The 19539-nt window shown below is 41.6% G+C and overlaps 1 protein-coding gene across 2 annotated transcripts in view; it reads left to right on the forward strand.

The window, feature by feature from the left end:
• Positions 1 to 19539, forward strand: part of VLDLR (very low density lipoprotein receptor) — a 103814-nt gene that overhangs the window by 50228 nt on the left and 34047 nt on the right. For both annotated transcript variants that reach the window (XM_029613304.1, XM_029613313.1), the window contains exons 3-4: positions 13314 to 13436; positions 18533 to 18655. In XM_029613304.1, coding sequence (XP_029469164.1) covers positions 13314 to 13436; positions 18533 to 18655 — 246 coding nt within the window. The remainder of the gene's footprint in view (positions 1 to 13313; positions 13437 to 18532; positions 18656 to 19539) is intronic.

Here is a 19539-nt window from a genome sequence, read left to right on the forward strand (position 1 = left end):
TCTGACCCAGTATAGCATTTTCTTATGTTCTTATGATGTGGCCATAACCCCTTATACAATAAGGGAATTAGCATGTCCAAAACAGGTTGCCATTAAGTCTTAAGGAGCCCAAACATTTTACAGAAAATTAAAAACATGAAGTCTTGCCAGTGGTCAGGCTAGGAAAAAGGACAATCAATTTACAAGCATCTGTTTTCTTAGCCCATGCACAGCCACTTCTCCTTGGTGCCTGATGCCATGGAAATGCTAGCAATAGGTTGTCCCTAGTATGTCCTCTTTTTAGCACAGCATCAAGCACCTAGGAAAGGTGACTGCACATTCAAAAAGTCCAGTTTGGATGCACGTTTCTAGAATATTGCATTGGCCTGATATTTGTGAAGATTTTTCTGTATCTGAAGGAGGTATAGCTCCAAAAAGTTAGTCAAAAGGTGTAAAATTAAACTAGAAGACTGCCTTTTTAGACCAAGTGTCCCAACCAAAAAAAGTGATCACATGTGATACTGAACACAACTGTCACAGGGCTAAATGTAAACACTCTGCATCCACAGGAACCCCCTCAACCCCAACATTGGATGCAGAGCAGAACTAGGGCATTTCTTGTACAACTCACCATACAAAAGATATTCTGGTTCTGATATCTCAGTAAAAGCAAAACAAACTCCCTTTACTAGCAGGCACAATAGCCCTCCTTATGAAAAGACAGCAATTTACCACTAATGCATCTACTATTGAGAAAAGTGATACAAATGCTTGCATGCTAGTAAAATACATTACCTCTGTTACACACAACAGACCTTCAAAGTAAAGACTACAGATTACAAATATGGAACTCAGTCTCTCTGCATGCAGTGCAGTGCAAAACTGGAGAAATGGAAACAAATATAGTCTCAGGATCTGCAAAAAGTGCACAAAATTATTCCAGCATTATGGAACACTAACAGTAGCAATGCTACAAATAGTACACCAGGCCTTAAACACGTATACTCCACCTATTAGGAAAACCAAATAAACCAAGCTGCTATAAAACCCCACAAATGTAAAGCCATAGTAAAATGTTACAACAGCTGAACAGAATAACATTCAACAATTAAACTCATAACTAAATTCTCTAAACATAATAGAATATTTCAAGCAGCAGATGCATCCCATAATACCCAATTAAAATGGTAGCAAATCAAGAAAAGCCACCATTACTTACCTCTCCAGCAACTCTCATACTCCTTTCCCTTGCATACAACAGCACACAGCAGTGGCTGCTGAAGCTCTCATGGTTGTCATGGGCCCTGAAGTAGCTGCCACCTGCAGTCTGAGAACAAAGAATCCCATCAACTACAGGGGCTAATTCTGCTTTCTCCTGTCACTGATTGCCGGCTGAGCTCTGATCCAGTACCATGCTTCTGCCACTACTTTTTCTGCAGGATGGCTGTCTTCCCACACATCCCAGTTGCATCACTTCTGTTCTGGGCTGTGGGGGCAGGAAGAGCACTACTGCTTCCACTAGTGGCATACCTAAAGTATTTGGCACCTGGGATGGATACTTCCTCTGGCACCCCCAACCCATATATAAACTTTTTAAAAACTTTTTTCTAAACAGCAAACAAATCAAAACACCCTCTCCAAATCTGTCACCCTGAGATGATCATACTGGGGGCATGCTTACATTTGCATGCAGATCCCCTCTAGCTCTCATTCAAAAATGAACCAGACACTGCAAGCTAGATTCTGTATGCAGATCATGGTTCCTCAAAGCAAAACAATTTAAATATGTATATTTAGTATGTTTTATTCTATCAACAGTTGGGTGATCTTTCAATAACAAGTTCCTGTACAAACTTTAAAATTTCCTAATCCAATATTTAAACAGACATATCAAATACCCAATTAAAACTAAGGATAACTTCCCCCCCCCCCCCCCACACCATACCTGAATTTTTATTTTTAGTAACCCTGAGATTGTCATGGATTAGTGGAGGGCACACTTTCGTCACTCTTCTATACTCCTTCCTCCCACCCCTTTCCTGTCACTATCCTCCCCCTTCCCATCCCTCACTCTTACCCTCTCCTGTCAAACCATGTGACTGACTTCCTGCCCCAAGGTGTTCCTCCTTCCTGCCAGCAAGGTGCAAGAAGCCTGCTTGCAGGACACCACAGTGATACTGTGCTGGGGACTTCTGATTGCTGGCTATGGGGTGGGAACCCCTGCTTGCCACAGCAAGGGAGGAGCCAGTGAGCTCGGCAGAGCTGGTATGAAGTGCACGCTCGGGGGTAGGCAAAGCATGTATTTTATTTCCTCTTCTACAGCTGTGCCACCATTTTATATGTAAAATCAGCTGACTGGTGCTACAAAATGCTCTTGATAGCACCCCCTTCAGTACACCCCCTGGCTTCCACTAACGCTGCTGCTGTTCCTGCCCAGCAGAATGGCAGCAGTATTAGTAGAAGAATATTTGTGACTCGCCACAATGGAGAGGAAGGGAAACACAACCAGGGCAGTGGGACCCTGGGAATTGGTTGAGAATTGCTGTTCTAGTTCTTTATTTCCACACAAGTATAGTCTGGGATGTATGCAGATAAGTGGGCTTGAATCCATAGTAGCTAATGCCCCCAAAGGGTAGAATAGTCCTTAGGCAAAATGAAATCCTTTACTCTTGCTCCCATACCACTGGCTTAAGGGATCTAAATCCACAATTCTTGAAAGCTTGGTGCTACAAATCTTGGCATGCAGTGGGATCTGAATTTGAGACTGGTTCTGATCTGGAGTCACTGGATTAACCAGATTATTTTTTTTAATTTACAGCTGGCATTTTTTGGCTGAGAGCTGATAAAGTAGCAAGGCTTTCAGGAACATATTGTCTCAATTTCTAAAACATAGCACAGAATTATGTAACTAGGTCCAAACTAGACTTTAGACTTGAATATTTTTTGATTAATGTGATTTAATATTGGCTTGGCCTTCTAGGTTTTGGACATTCCTGGAATGTGCAGATTTCCAGAGTTTAGTACAGAAGGTTCTAGTTTTAAACTGCATGGCTATGTTCACTCAGATATTTGAAAACACAATGTATTAACCTAACTTATTTAAAATTGGCTGTTCAAGGGCTGCCACAAGACATATGGCATTACTCATGGGCTTTAACTTCATATGTGTGCATATACAGCCTACAGATATGAGAAATTGCAGTACATATCAAGATATAAATGCATTGAATAGAAAAACAAGGTACTCTAGATGCAAAAATGCATATCTAATGTTCAGAGGCTTAAGCACCAGGTACAAATAGTAATGATCAAAATGGAAGTAGGCAAACCTTGACTTGTAGCTGAGGTTTAGGTAGACTGCTAATGATTCTCTGCTGTGGAGCTAGGGAAAGGCTAAGGAAACACAAGCTTTGGCTCTTCCTCCAGAAGGTAAAGTAATAAGCTGGTACAATGCCAAAGGTTTAATGTTCCATATCTCTGGGGTAGAGCACCTGAAGGCTCAGCCTCATGCAGGAAGTCAAGGGAGGATTTAAAATTTTCATTGAAATACATGAACAGAAGCTGGCAAAGATCCAGGGGCCAGTTGATTCACCAGCTCTCAGGAGCTAACTCCCTCTGCTCCAACAAGCAGGTAAATCCTGGGATCTGACAATATAGCTTAGCTTTTTTTGTTGGCATTTGTGATTACAAAAATAAGGCTAAGTACTTGTAATGTGAATTGGCCTCAGGGATGCTGGGCTTTATGGATCTTGGTCTGACCTGCATGACAATTATGTTCTTAGTTGGGCTGCTGTAAGACAATGAATTTCAAAAGTCCACCTACTACCTTAAGGTGGATATTTGGTCTCCCTCTGGGCAGTAAGATGTCTACAGTACTGCAATGCAAACTGATCTAATGCCCTGCCAGACTCTGAATTTCTACAGCTCATTAGAGAAACCATGCAGCCAACAGAACAGGCAGTTGGCTAGCTTTACAGCTTGGGTTTGATCAGTCTGCAGACCTTTCCATGGCACTCTGGCAGTATAAAAACTGTACACAAGCTGAATTACAAACCTATTCCCTGATGCACCATGATAGCGACTTTGAGACCTATTCAAATTAACTTTCGCATAGTATGCTGCCTCTTTTTGCATTAGTACCCCATAAGCTAATGGGCTTCTGAAAGCACCCTCTTAGCACATCGCTCATGGGGGGGGGGGGGGGAAGCAATTTCATTGCCAATATTCAAACTTTCTAAAACTTAAACAGTTTAGAAACCTCCCCCTGCAGCAGGGCATTTAAGTGCCAGGACTTGTTCTGTTTACTAGTAAGCTCTGAATGGGCTGCTACAAACCACTGTACCATAACTGGTCTCCCATCTCTAGTAGGACTTTCCCTTTCAGGTCCCCCACCCTAGGAATTTCAGCAATTAAAGCGGCTCATCACGGACTTTTACTGGATAACCACTTTTTTTTAATTCCTAAAACCACAGACAACAGTGCCCATCAGTTCTTCAGATGTGGACCACCAGGATGTAACAGTTCCTGCATAAGGTCCTGGTCTTGTACCTCCCAGACTGAGCAAAACAGCTGCTCATTTCTTGATCTTGTGGCTAGGCATTTAAAATCCTATCTGGAAATGATAGTAGCTGGTCATGCTATTAACTTTGACTATATTGGTGCTTCAGAGGTAGCACAAGACTCATCTAATCTAGCAGGGTGCTTTGAGAGATTCAGTTACCCTGTGATAAGCAAACCTTACCTGTATTGCAGAATCTTATCAGCTCCTGGAGATGAGGCCAAACAAATCTGACCAGATATCTAACATTTACATACATCTACTAGAGGTAGATATAACTGTCTACTTCTAGTAATATCTATAAACCAAAATCTCATGCATAAAGCAATCTTAAGTGCTCAGTAGGGAGATCTTCAGGAGAAGACTGGCATCCATATTTAGCCTCACTATACAACAAATGTAGTAGGAATGCTTTTTCCTGAGTCTCTTAGGTTTAGCATTTTTATATAACTTAATATAACTAATTAGGCTCTAAGACTAGGTAGTAAAAGGAGAACTGAGCTTTTATTTACTCTGGTCATTCTGTGGTTTGGGTTTTTTGTTTTTCCATTTTTCAAAATAAAATGGCTGCAGTCCCTGAAATCAAACCATTTTGACTCAGCCTGTATGGGAGAAGGGAAATGTATGCAAGAAATGCAAACTTGAAGAGAAGAATAGAATAGGACAAGGAAGCAGCAAGAGAAACCATGTCTTCAGCATCTTCAACCAGCCCATCTTAGTTGTCAGCTGTATGTCATGACTTAATCTCTTAGCTGGAAATCACTCTCAGTACTGAGTGGTGGTCACTTTATTACTCTGGATCTCAGAAGGCAGATTCTGAAGGATCTTCAAAACAAACCATTTTAAAGGAGAAAGTGTGCTGTTAGTCACTCAATGTCTAGCTGTGGCTCAGAGTGCTTCCTAGTAGAATCTCAAGATTAGTGTAGCAGATGAGAACTAGCTAGTCAGTGCTAAGTCTGCACTGCAGTGACTTAGAGGGCAGCCTCATTCTGCATGCAAGAATAGGTAATAGTCACAAGTTAGTATAATGTCACATGACTTTTTTTTTTTTCCTTAGCGCCGTGAACTGATGCTGTGCACACTTAGGATTGATAGACCAAAGATGTTATGTTCAAACAATTTTTGAGTAAGACAAATACATTCCACCCAGGCCGTGTTGACACTTCCACAGCCCAGGAACTTATTACAAATAACAGCAAACAGTAACTCATTTACAGATATGGAAAATTCCCCCCCTTCCAGGCTCCTGATTTTCCTACTCACGGAGGTTGAGCAATACAAGAACACCTGACCACTTGTAAAGTTCCCAAGGTCCCTGGTCTGACTGAATCCAACTGAGTGTCCCCCTTCAGTCATTCAATATCAAACTCCACGCCTTGGGGGATAGCAACTGTAATAGACATCCCACGTCTTCAAAAATTTGCAGCGATGTAGTGGTGATCTAGATGCCAAACCTTCCATTTCCAGCAGTTTATGGAAAGCATTTCTCCACATCCAATAGGAAGGAGGGTCAGAAGAGTGCCAGTGAAGCAAAAGCAATTTTTTCCCCATTTGACAGGCTTTAAGAAAAAGCAAGCAAGATTCAGAGCCTCTAATTGTGGAGGGGCCTATCGAGCCAAACAAAGACTGAGAGAATGGAACCCTAATGTCCAGTAAAGTTTCCATATATTGGGTAATACAGGTCCAAAAAGAGCAAGCCTTTGGGCATGCCCAGAAGGCATGAGGGTACCGGCTGCCACCAGACACTTATCACACTGATCAGAGGGCTGAAGTTGGGCCTTAAACATATGCGGTGATAAGCCCTCCACAAAAATTTGTACTGCATCTCTGAGACTCGTACTACCTGTCACTCTAGGGATCAAGCAAACTTCGCTGTAACATGACGGGTCGCCCCAAATATCCCATCCCAGTTCAATCTCTCTGCCAATAATTCTGCTGGGTCATTGATCAAAAGGCCCTTTAACCTCTTATGCAACCCTGCCAAAGTTATTTTGGTTGATTTTTCCAACTGTAAATCTTAGACACCACTTCAAAAGCTGAAGGGGCCAGACTAGGGCCTGGCAATGACTGTACATAGTGTCGCAACTGTAGATAGAAAAAGGCCTAGTTTAGTTTGACCCCATATATCACTTGTAGTTGTGGAAATGAGAGGCTTTCCCTCACTATCCAGAGTATGCCCCTGTTGTGCCCAATGTTTAAATACTGGTTCCAGAGAGGTTTTAATGGTTGTATCTCCCCCAACATCCTCATTAGTAAACACATGCATTTAGTCTTTCTGCAATGTCCTGATCTTCCCTAAGAGCCCCTTTAACCTTGCAGTCATCTATCGATCCAACTGACTCCCTCCACAGGTTTCTTGCTTCAAGCTTATTTAAAGATTTTTAGTGTTTGCCTCTATGGCTAACTTCATTTCAAATTCTCTTGCCTGTCTTAATGTGTTCCACTTAACTCGACAATGCTTATACTTTTTTCCTATTTTCTTCAGATGGATCTTCCAATTTTTGAAGGATGTTTTTGGCTAAAATAGCCTTTCACCTCACCTTTTAACCATGATGGTAATCATCTTTGCCTGCCTTCCACCTTAATGCATGGAATACATCTGGACTGTCTAGGATTGTATTTTTAAACTACGTCCATGCCTGAACTCCTTTAAGCTTTGCAGCTGTAACTTTCAGTTTTTTCTATTTTCCTCACTTTATCAAAGCTTCCCTTTGAAAATTTAGTGTTAGAGCTGTAGATTTACTTATTGTCCCCCTTCCAGTTTAAATTTGATCATGTAATGTTCACTATTGCCAAGTATTGGGAGAATTGCCATCCAGTTAATCTCCCTTACTGGATGGAGAAGCTGGTGGTTGGGGTGCAAGAATGTGTAGAGTAGGGGGGGGGGGGGGAGAACATCTCCTGTACAATACTGCTAAGCATCAGCAACCCCCTGAAAACTACCACTCCCTCCCCACCTCAATCTGCCTCACATGGCCATAGCGAGCAGTCACTCAGTCCCCAGCACAAACTGCAGTTATGTAGTGCCTTGCAGAAGGCACTACATGACAGACCTGTGGTCTGTTGGACAAAAGGCCAGTCCTTGCCAAGGATGCCCAGTATCTTTTTTTTTTTTCTGATTAACATGCCTAGTGAACAGATTATGAATGGCAGGGAACATTGGCACCAGTTATGAACAGCTAAAATTTCAGGGAAACCCAGTAGAGTAAGCTTGGCTTTTTTTCTACGATGAGTGGCAGGAAGACTGAATGTCTAACACAATTTCTACACTTTTTGGGTATCTGAGCCTTGCTCTGCTAGTAGCTATTCTTGCTGCCCATCCTATTCTTCCTTGTTATGCTGCAGTGGGTTTTGACCCCCTAAAATTTTTTCCTGTCTCTTCTGGCTCAACCACTTGCATTGCCATTCTTACTGCTTTACTCTGCCTTGGTGTTGCCAGTTTGTGTTCCTTTCCCTCCTCTGGGTGCCTTTGTCTTCAGGCTAGCTTCTACCTCTTTGCCCCTCTTAGTGGGTCTTCATGTCACTCTTCCATGGGATTTCACTTCCTCTTACTGAAGCCTGCCTGGAAGGTTCATTGGATAAAAAACCACCAGTGGCAATGTCCAAAAGGGTATTCAGTGCTTCCTCCTGTTCCATTTACATCAATGAAGGAAGCAACTTGCTCACTCCATGCATACCCCTAGTGGCCAATATTCATCAACCTACAAATGATAGTGGAAAAAAACCCCTCTTTGCATTTAATTCATGTGATTTGGCATTGGCAGCATGGAATAAAACTAGTGCCAACACTTTAGCCAAAATTCTCCTTTAAACAATTGGTCTGCTTTGGCAGATTCCATGAACATTGCTCAAACTATTTAGGAGAAGGCTACAGTAAATGTTCAGATTCATGTCCATAATTTCTGCAGGCACCACATGATTTTGGACTAGCACTTGGGTGGTGTAGACTTCCTATATGCACTTTCAAAATGTTGACCCTTAGCCTAAAAGAAAATGCATCAAGACATCCATGTATCCACACCTACCACCCCCTCCCCCAGCTGTCCAGTGAAACATACCAAAATTCTGTGGAAGAGGAAGTAAAATAAGTCCATCTTTGGATAAAGATTCATACCTCTTTTTAATTCTGTATCCATTCTAAACAGTTGCCTTCAAAAGCACACACCAGGTGAATTTGTCTCACCAGTCTTTAATAATTTGTACTGATTCACATGGATAGATAAATTCACTAGTTCTGTTCCCTGCTGGGTAGTGTTTTTTCAAAGCAATGACCCAACCATGAACAATAAGAAGCCGTCAAACTCCTGAGTAAAGCTGCAGAAAGGCACAGATAGGATGGCTATAAATTGCAATGTCTTTAAATGTCCTTGGGGCGCAGTCAAGACAAAGTTTTATACTATGATATTATTAACCTCTAAGTAGTTTGTTTTAATATTGTGAATGTTATATTGTAAACTGCCCCGATCAACATTGTAGGGTGTGGCCCACCCAGACTCTTCTTAGAGAGCAGGCTGTCCCTCCAGACTTGACCAAGCAAGGAAGCAACTTAAAAGGCCAATGGCAATTCTGAAAGCTATAGGGTTCCATGGTAAAGACTGGTCAGTGTGTGACACTATCCTAAACTCCACAAATCTGACCTGTGGCAAGAGAAGCTGTTACTCAGAGCCCACCTTGAAGCCTGTAAGTATGTAAACACTCAAGATACTGTAGCTGTGTGAAAGATTAATCTAACAAAACATTCTTTTTGGCTTGAATGCAAAGTGTTGTGCTACATTTGCACTAAATACACTGCACACCATAGTGATGGCAGCATAATTACAGGATGTCCAGCAGCAGGGACTAGGGCACTTCCCTAGATAGGGACAATGAATGGAGAAGTACAAAAATCAAGGAAAAACCCTGCAGAAAGCTGCAACTGGGATGGAAATTCACTTTTCAACATGGCAGTCAAAACAGTACTACAGTGGCTAAAATAGAAAGGTAAATATTCTAGAATGTCAGGGCTTCAAGTCAGCCAATCTGTGGCATGACTCTAAGATTAGTGTCACAGACCCAAGGAGCTTGACAATTTTAAGTCTGACAAATGCTAGGTATGCAAAAGTGAAGACCTACATCAACTCTCACAACTGTCAATTGTTGCATTGGGTGCTCCCACAAAGTATGGATTTGGGGTTGGAGACTTTTCTTAAACTTATTGATTTCAGTAGTTTTTTCTTTTTTGGATTATTTACTATCCCTATTTTTTTTTTTTTTTGCCCTAGAAGGTGGGGAATCTCCAAATTGTGCAAGTCTGACTTAACATGTCTGTGGTTGTGTTTTTGTGTTTGGTTTTTTTTTTTTTCTGTCTTTCAATAGCAATTTATAATAGTATTGTAGAAATCTATTCAGTTCTGGGAACTCTGTGAACCTCAGCCCTTGGCAAGTATTAAATACCAATGGTACTAACAGACATGGACTCAGCCCAGACTCCTGTCTCTGCCACTTCTGTAACTTGGACAATGTGAATTAGCAAGAATCCTATTGGCTCTAGAAATCAGTCCCTTATTTTACCCTTTGCAAGCTAATTACAAAAACTACAGATCTCTTTTTATAATTAAAAGCAGTGCTGAACATTTTGCTATGAATGAACTATTTGCCTCTAATCTCAGTTGTAGTATTGGCCTGAACTCTCATGCAAGCTATATAGCAGTATACTACTGTGCTCATACAATGCTAGAAACCTTTTAAAATATGCTTTGGACTTTTTGGGAGTTTACATGTAAACGTCCTGGGATCCATCTGAGGACCAGTTTTTAAAGTATGTCAACTGAACTCTACCTTTTTTTTTTTTTTTTTTTTTGCAAGCTGCACAATAAACTGACTGGCCCCTAATATGATACAGAACTTCTTTCTTTAAAATATTTGTACTAAATATGTACAGAAATCCTGTCTACATCTTGCCATTCCCTGACTTGACCAAATGACCCAGTGTAAAAATGCAGCTCTGTAGTTTGAGTAAAAATGCAGTGTCTAAAATTAAAATAAGTACTAGCTTCCAGAGAGCTGACAAAGGGGATTGAACTGAAATGCCATGACCTTGTGCTCTTGCACAGATTCTGAATGTAACTAGGAACTTTATTTTTCTGCCTTCATATTATCTTGATTAGGAATTACTTGGTACAATCCATCAGTAGTTAAGAATTAATATTGCACTTGAGTATACAATTGCCCTCTCTAATAGTGCCTTACAAATGATTAGTAGTTCAGTTGTGGATGTGTTAAATGACAAACTTAGTACCAGTTATTAGAGATGTGCTTTGTTTAGATATCGGGTACTCTGAAAATTTCATTTTTGCACGGTTTGTTTTTTGGCAATTTTCCACTAAGTGCATTAGTGCGCACTCAGCATTGATGCACAGTAGACGAATGAGAGCACACTAGCTAGATGTTAATGCGCATTAACATTAGTTAATGCGCCCTAATAGAATTTACAGTGCTGTAATGTTAGTGCACACTAAAAAAAATGCAAAAGTATCCATTCAGAGGAGGGAGTTAGCTAGAAAAAGTGTGCATTAATTGGTATTACTGTGCAGTAACTCGGTGCACACTAATATGAATTTTGCCAAAATTTTGTCAATCACTTTGTATTTCGGCACTTCTGAACCATGATGAATTAGACAATATCATTGACTAATTTGTGAAACAAATGCACATCCCTACCAGTTATGCATTAGCTTACTGTAGGTCATCTTTTAACTGGAATTTGTTTTCTAAGTGTTATTTGGAGGGCAGTTCAAGTTTAGACAGGCTTTTTTTTTTTTTTTTTTTTTTTTCCCCCAGGGAGAATGGGATTGGGATGCACCCAGTTCCTTTGGGCTTCTAGCTCAATTGGCACTAAGGCTGGGATCTGTCAGCTTAGGCCTTAACCTGGGGTTATCTTCTGTTATAGCCCAGTTTTCATGATTGTCCTTTAGAGGCCGCACACAAGGCTCCTTAATCCTGCCCTAAATCTATCAACTAGGGATGTGCCACAACATAACTCACACCATTGCCAAGGCTGAGAGCACCACCTCCACAGCCTCCTCAGCTGGCCCAGGAATTGAATCTCAGGCCATCACATGGCAATGTATAGCACAGCACTGCCAGCCCAGACATCAGTTGCCCTATGCTTTAGAGACCAGAGGTTTGTAGTTTTAACCCAATTATCTACACTGGTATGTAATAATTTTAAAGCATAATTTCAAGTTGACTTGATAGTCTTGTACAGAATCAAATGTCATGATCTTTCACCTCCTTCCCCATTCTTTGACCATGTGGTGCCAGCAGTTTCTATGCATTTAGATTTCAAAATGAAGCTGAAGGATGAGGCATGTGTTTAAAAAATAAAAAAAATCCCTACCACCACAGCACACAAACACTGATCTGTAAGAGGGTGGTTGAACACAACCTGTCTAAAATACCACATTTTGGAGGAAGACTTTTCATTGTAGCTACTCATGTTCCTGGGTTAGCATGTCATTCCTCTGGTCAGCCTAGGTCACTTTCCTTAGTGCAGCTCTATAGAATAACTTGGAATTTTTCTTAATCCAGTAACCCTTAAACATACAAGTAAAATCTGACAAGCTGCTATTTCATTCAGCTTAAATTCAGGAAGCTTTAATCGGTTGCATTGCTTAATTCTTATAGCTACATCAGCTGAGTGGCCAGGAGACTTGTAATATGTCTTGTAATCTTGGTTACTGCATAATCCTCTTGAATCTTACCTGATTTGAGAAAAATATTCCAGCCCAGACTAGAATTGGCAACTTTCTGGTCATACTCAGCAGCTTTATGGATCCTCTAAAACAGTTTAGTGGCATTTAGGAAGAAAATGGCTTTCTCTGCCTTTAGGGTATACCTCATATCGCTTCTTTTATGTTGCTATATATATAGTTGAGAATTCAAGAATCTCCTGGACAGAAATACTACCTTAAAATGTAGAGAACCCTTATTCTTTTGGTGTATTGTAAAAGCTTTTGGGCAGAATTATGCACTGTAACTTTCCACAAATGGAGGAGTAAATGTATGCGCTGGCTCTCCCACAACTACCCTAAATCCTGAGGGGGGGGAGGGGAAGAACAGCTTTGTGCCTCCCAAGCCTTACAAAATCTTTACCACTCTGCCTTTATATGCCCCTGAATACAGCATCAGATGTAAATCACTAGTCATGGCAACTTTGTATACCTTTTTGGTCCAAAACTAGGAGTCGGTGTGAATCTTGACTGAGTGTTTAGCCCCCATGCCTGTCTGCACCAGTTCATTGGTGAAACATCTCCATCCATTTTGTATTCACTCACCTTATAGTTAATAGCTCACCTTGATTTTTGTTTGAGTATAACTAGTGACGAGCCATCTCTCCCATTAAGAATAGGATCCCTTGCATCACAAAATGACCCTTTCTAATGTCTGCTGTAACCGCAAATTGACTCAGTTATGTGGTGGTAACCTGTCCTATGCTTGATTCCTCAGCATGACTGGATAACTTGAAGTTACTTTATTCCCCAGCTGCAAGACCCGTTCTACAGGAACTATATTAATGTATCCTTTAAACATGCTCGTGAAGGGACATTAATGTTTAGAAATCCATGTTTAAAACAGTTTGGATTCAGAGTACCAAAAAATTGATTTTAGTTATAATCAAATCTGTGGAAATTCTGGCCACCTTCCTCCCCCGCCTGACCTTGTTCTGCATCTGCTCAAATACCAAGCTACGCTGTGGCACTGAGTGTAAATCCTGGAAATCTTTTTTTCTTTACAGCAAAGAAGACCTGTACGGAGTCGGACTTTGTCTGCAATAATGGGCAGTGTGTGCCTAGCAGATGGCATTGTGATGGAGACCTGGACTGTGAAGATGGCTCTGACGAAAATCCTGAACTCTGCCGTGAGTTCATTTTGTGCTTAAAGAATCTGGAGTCTGTTTGTTCAACATTTTAATCACAGCAAACATATTCTTGGTGTACAGAACACGCAATGAATTCCAGTAGGAGTTCCTTATTCCTTTTCCCAACAGCTAGGAGTACTCATCTCCATTGTAAGCAATTGTATAGAACCTGCAGCTGACCCTACTGCATGTCTGGGAGAATGTGTGTGTGTGTATAGGCTTTAGATTGTAGATCTTAACTAATTAGCTACCCTTTGCTCCATGTCTGTAGCAGGCTTTAGAGAGACTTATCAATAGCAGTATCCTGGGCTTAACTTGTTGCTAAAAATGGGATGGGGACATGACAGATGGAAGCAGGGTAAGGGAGTGAGGCCACAGCTGGATACAAGTGCATGTTTTGTTCCCCCCCCCCCCCCCCCCTGGATCCACAAGTGCACAGTCCCAGCCATTCTGAGCACGGGCTAGGAATGGAAGATCACTTGCATAAAGAGAATGGAGTGTTCTTCATAAAGAGAAGAACCAGGTCTTCATAAAGAGAAGAGCCAGGTCTTCATAAAGAGAAGAGCCAGGTCTTCATAAAGAGAAGAGCCAGGTCTTCATAAAGAGAATGGCGTGTTCTCACAACTATCCTCTTCCCTCTCCTAATTACCTTGGACTACACGGGCCCCCCTGCCTGGAAACTATCCTCTAATTCTAGCCTTCCTTGAGAGGCAAGGCCAAGCCAGAATCAGCTGACTTGATCTGCCTTGGAATGGGGTAGACTAGCTGGCACCACCCACTCTTCTCTGCTTCCTTGGGCTGAAGGATCTGGATTACAAAAGCATTGCTTGTTCTCTGCAGCCTCAGGAGGCCAAGTGGCACAATGAGCTCTTCTCATTCATCCTTCCTCCCCCCCAGTGTAGCAAACAAGGAGAATACCTGTCAGCTTCCTGGGCAAGGCTTCAGCAGCTTTCCATCACAACCTCCATTGTACCAGAAAGTCCTGCAAAAATCAAGGCCATGCGGCTTCTCTCATCTCAGGAGAAGCAGGTCTCGTGCTCTGCTTCCTCCCTAGAGCAGAAGGGCCAGAAACAATTAGGTCACCACTGGCTCTGCTCCACATCAGGTCCCAGAGCACTCCTGTTTCATTTTTGCCAGAAACTAAATCCTGGGTAACAAAATAAGACATCAAACTGGCACAAGCTTGAAACTTGTGAGCTGTACTGCCAATCATGAAGGCCAGGGTGGAAGCCTTCACTACTACTTGTGCTAATGTAGTATCTGCTTAAGTATCTCACCTTCCTCTCCTGTTCCCTGTGGGGGCAGGAGGCACACCCCTGCTGCACCCTATGTAAGACCTAAGTGCACTTCCTCCCCTCCACCTCTTCAAGCAGCACAGAGGGGAAGGGGTTGGAGCAGAACACACCACCTGCTCTGCCTGTGAAAAGTGGCATAACTCATTCTGTCCCCTAACCCCAGTTAAGAGTTGGCAGTAAGCTCACCTTGCCCAATTTGCACACCAAATGGCCAGATGACAAAACCATTCTGGTCCACATTTTGGGCCATATAACTACTCTTGTAACAACCTCTAGAGTCTGGCTATGACCTTACACAAAGCTCTACTTGTATTATAGGACAAGGGAACCCTAAATCCAGGCCTGGTAACTAGAAATTGTGCCCAGCCAAAATGTTTAGTGATGTCATTGTGGCCAGTGGCTTAAAGGGATTTTGGATTTGCTAAATGCCTAGGAGGGAGAACCACTAGGAAGGTCTCTTGGGTCAATATAACCTGATGGTCAGGGTGCACGACTAGCTTGATTCACATTTGAAGTGGATATTCTACAGCCCTTTGGAGGGCAAATAGTCTACTCAGACCACCAAGGGCCAGGCATGAGACCAGTAACCCCTGGGTGGTGCTAGCAACCCAGGAGGATTGTGGGCCTCAACAGCCTTGTAGACACCTCTTTGTGAAAAAGGTGGTGAGCTGTATTAGAGTATTGAAAATCTGTGTGGGAAAGAACTAAAATCTTTTCGAAGGAAGTGTGGTGGTGGTGGTGCTGCTAATCAATGCTGTGAACACATTCATCTCTGAAACCCCAGAAACTTCTTGAACTTCTACCTAAAGGTGTGGGTTCAAAGATATATAAGTCCATGGAAGAAGCTGGGGTGCAAATAGGGAAATGCCAAACCATTTCCTCTCTCAAGCTTGATAAATACTAACTTTGTGCCAAGTCCCCTGTGTGAGCCCATGAGACTGATGCTTAGCTTACAAACAGGTATGGGACACTCATACTCTGAAGGGGGTCAGGTGGAGTGCAGGTACTAAGTGCAAACTACCCTACTTCTTGATATACCTGTCCCATAAATAGATCTTAATTCAAGTTTAACCTTTCAAGTTGCTTGAACCAGAGCAATCTGAATTTAGTCTTGACATCCCTTTTTAAAAAAGGGAGTTGTGAGACTCAAACACTTTCATGCATTAGAAAAACCAGAAGGAAGGCAAACTGCCAGCATGGCTTAACAGGTGAGGTGAAAGGCTTAACTAAGCTTTCAAAAATGGAAAGGATGCAACTGAAGAAAATAAGCATACATATTGGCAAGCTATACAAAAATCAATAAGGAAGGCAAAGAACTTGAAAAGAAGCGAACTGTAGAGGCAAAAACTTATAAAAACCTTTTTAAACATATCTGCAGCAGAAAGCCTGTAAGTCTTGGACCTTAAATGATTGAAGGGTTAAGGGTACTTAGGAAAGGCAAGACTATGAATTCTTTGCTTTCTTCTTTAAAGAAGATGTTACCTGGACCAGAAACTATATAATAGTGATTCAAAAGAACTGAAACAAATCAGTGACCGTAGATGTAAAAGCAGATTGATAACATGCTACACTCATTTATCTGAAAATGCAAACAATTGCAGACCTATTTCTGGAAATTGTAACATTAAATTCTATTGTACCTGAAGATTAGAGGCCATTATGCTGATCTCTAAAAAGCTCCAGGGTTATCCAGGAAAATAAAACTGACTGGGAAACTTTTTTTTTTTTTTTTTTTTTTTTTTTTAATAGTTTATAAAAGGCAGATTGGTGATAAGATTCCTTGTAAATCCATGTTGGCTGTGTCCCATTAAACCATGCCTTGTATGTTCTGTGACTTTATTCGAGGGGCTTAAACATGTAGATGACAATTCAGTATATTGGTGCTTTTGTATTTTCAGAAGGCATTTGATAAAGTTCCCCATGGGATAGGCGATGTCCTATTGTAGATTGCAAATGGGTTAAAAGGAGGTTGACTACTTAGTGTCTGTCTCCCCCCCCCCCCCTGTCAGTGGAGAATGGTAAATAATGATGTGGATCTGTACTAGGTACTTTATACTATATTTATTAAAGATGAAAAAATGATTTGTCTGCAAACTTGAACCTCTCATCATTGAGTAGGAACCTCAAGCCAATTGTGAGACCTTAGATTGTCATTTGAATGCCCAGATTAAATTTTAATGTGGACATGTACAAAGTGATGCACATAAAGTAATACACTATAGTTCCATATTAAGAGTTGCAGCCTAGGAAAAGGATATGGGCATCATGGACAATACTTTGAAATCCTCAGCTCAGTGTATGGAGGTGGTCAAAGCAAACAACTAGGAAAGGCATAGAGAATAAAATAGAGCATGTCAATGTACAATTGTGCAGTACAATTGTGGTTGCCACATCTCAGAATTGTAACAGATCATTAAATTTAGTGGTAGAGGCTGCTAAAACATGGGAGCTGTTTTAGCCTTTTCCTCAAAGGGGACAAAAGAGGTCAGGGCTGGTCAGCTTAAACTCAGCTGAGGGAGCAATTATTCTACAAAATAGAATACTTGAATGTAAGTCTTTCAAATACAAAAACTAGGACATCATGAAGTTAGTAAGCAGCACATCTAAAACTCTATGCACAGTTAAGATTTAAAATTAATTTCCAGAGGATGTGGTAAAGGCAGCTACCATAGCTGGGTTTAAGTTTGGACAAATCCTTAGAAGCTCAACCAGAGACTTTGAGGAGGGGGGGGAAGCTACTACTTATCCCTATGCATTTGCAATATGACCTATTGTTTTGGGATCCTACCAGGTACTTGTGACCTAAGTTGGCTACTACTGGAAACAGAATGTTGGGCTTGATGGACTCTTGGTGAGACCCAGTAGTGCAATTGTTAGCACAGGTTTGCTGTTTAATTCAAATTATTCATACATCAAGCTTAAGGCTCATAACTGTTTGAAATCACCACCCAAGCAATCTCAAGGCACTAACTAAAATGGTGGGATTCCTTTATCACATCAAATATCCAGCCATGTAAGAATACTGTAAGCAAATGCTGGAGGGGAAGTACTTGGGAGAAACTGCTCTAAAACATGCAGTAACAATTTAACTTTTTTTTTTTAGCCTTCTCTGCACCACACAACTAGCAAGTCAAACCAGAGTGGGAGAATGCTAGAAAACCACCAGCCTTCTGCAGAGCTTCCTGAAAAGCCAGCTTTCCATGTAGATAATCTCCTACAGGCAGACACTAACACTTATGGTAGCTCTGTGTTTAAAAAAAAAAATAGCCCAACATGTCTTTCAACATCTTCAGTAGATGGTGCTTTTGAGGGAGCATCTTCGGTTAACTGAGAAACAGCAGTGCACATGTGGAAATCTTAAACTAGCTATTAAGCCATCACTATACACATTTAGAGTACATGATCTTTTGAGACCATAGGTTCCATCAGATGACTTGGTGAACTAGAACAATTTAATGTCCAATCCTAGTAGCAATTTATAAATTGAGCCAGATAAATGGAACAGCTATTCAGTGTAGACTAGATGTTCCCTATTTTGCATAGAAAAGGGAAGCCTAACTCAAATACTGTTGGCTGCTCCTGGCTTGCTAACATCCTATACATGTTGTCTTTGCTATATTCTGTCACATGACATGCTGAACATACAAATCCCACATGACTAGCAGGGTTCTCTGGTTTATATGCACCACTTAAATTTAGTGAGGCTAGCCACTTTGAATTCATTTGTGTTTTAGACTTCTAAAATCCCTCCTTGCACTCTGCTTTACCTTCCCAACCTTGATGTGCTTTTATTTTGCTCAGATATGAGAACCTGCCGGGTAAATGAGATCAGTTGTGGGCCTCAATCAACACAGTGCATCCCTTTGCCTTGGAAATGTGATGGTGGCATTGATTGTGATAGTGGAGCAGATGAAGAGAACTGTGGTAAGCTGCTAAGGGGTGGGTATTTTTGTGGCATCCCCCTCACCCTGACATCTAATTAGCTACATGACTTCAGAGTTTCCTCCATTTGCAGTGTTTAGAATTCTATCTATGCAAGTTCTACCCAAGCTTATACCATAGGTATGCATACATGAGGCTAGTAAGACCAAGAACTAATAAAGATATAATCTAATGAATGGCCAACCAGTATCTCAAGTTCATGCATCTCCCAGAGCAACTGCAGTTTGACCATTGTCAGCAGCTCAAAGGGTTGGAGGCAGTCTGCTACTTCAGTAATGCAACAGCATTCTCATTTGCCACTTGTGACCATCAGTAGAGCATCTCTGCACTGCTTCAGTGGGGGTGGGTCCATCTCAGTGGCATTATATGCCACATCATCGGAACTGGCTACAGCTGGTGACTACTAATCATGTGGTTGCTATGTTTGCCTGATCCAGAATGGAAACAGGCTTTGCACCACATAGCTGAAGGCTCTTAGAGGCACCACCCCCCAGTATGTACACAGTTTTCTGGCCTACATGGTCACTGACCCTGTGGACCAAAAGAGGAGGCAGGAATGTTAACCAGGAGAGCAGGGGATCACATCCATACACAAAAAGGTGGCATCTCTGCATGACAAATGCAAACATGCACAAAATGACAGTAAAAAAAACACATGCAAAACTCTGAAATATAGTATTGGCAGCACTGTGCTCATTGGTGTTTCAAAATGTTACGAGGGGGAGACACAACCTGCTTAGCCCCTCTGCCTTCCTGTCTCAAATGTCCACTTGTGTTGCTAGTGAATGCAGTCAAATTTCCATCAGGCTGGTGCAAAATACCCACTTCCCCCCCCCCCCCCCCCCCCCCCCCACCACCACCACCAC

Source organism: Rhinatrema bivittatum, chromosome 1 (assembly GCF_901001135.1).
Source record: "Rhinatrema bivittatum chromosome 1, aRhiBiv1.1, whole genome shotgun sequence".
NCBI lineage: Eukaryota > Metazoa > Chordata > Amphibia > Gymnophiona > Rhinatrematidae > Rhinatrema > Rhinatrema bivittatum.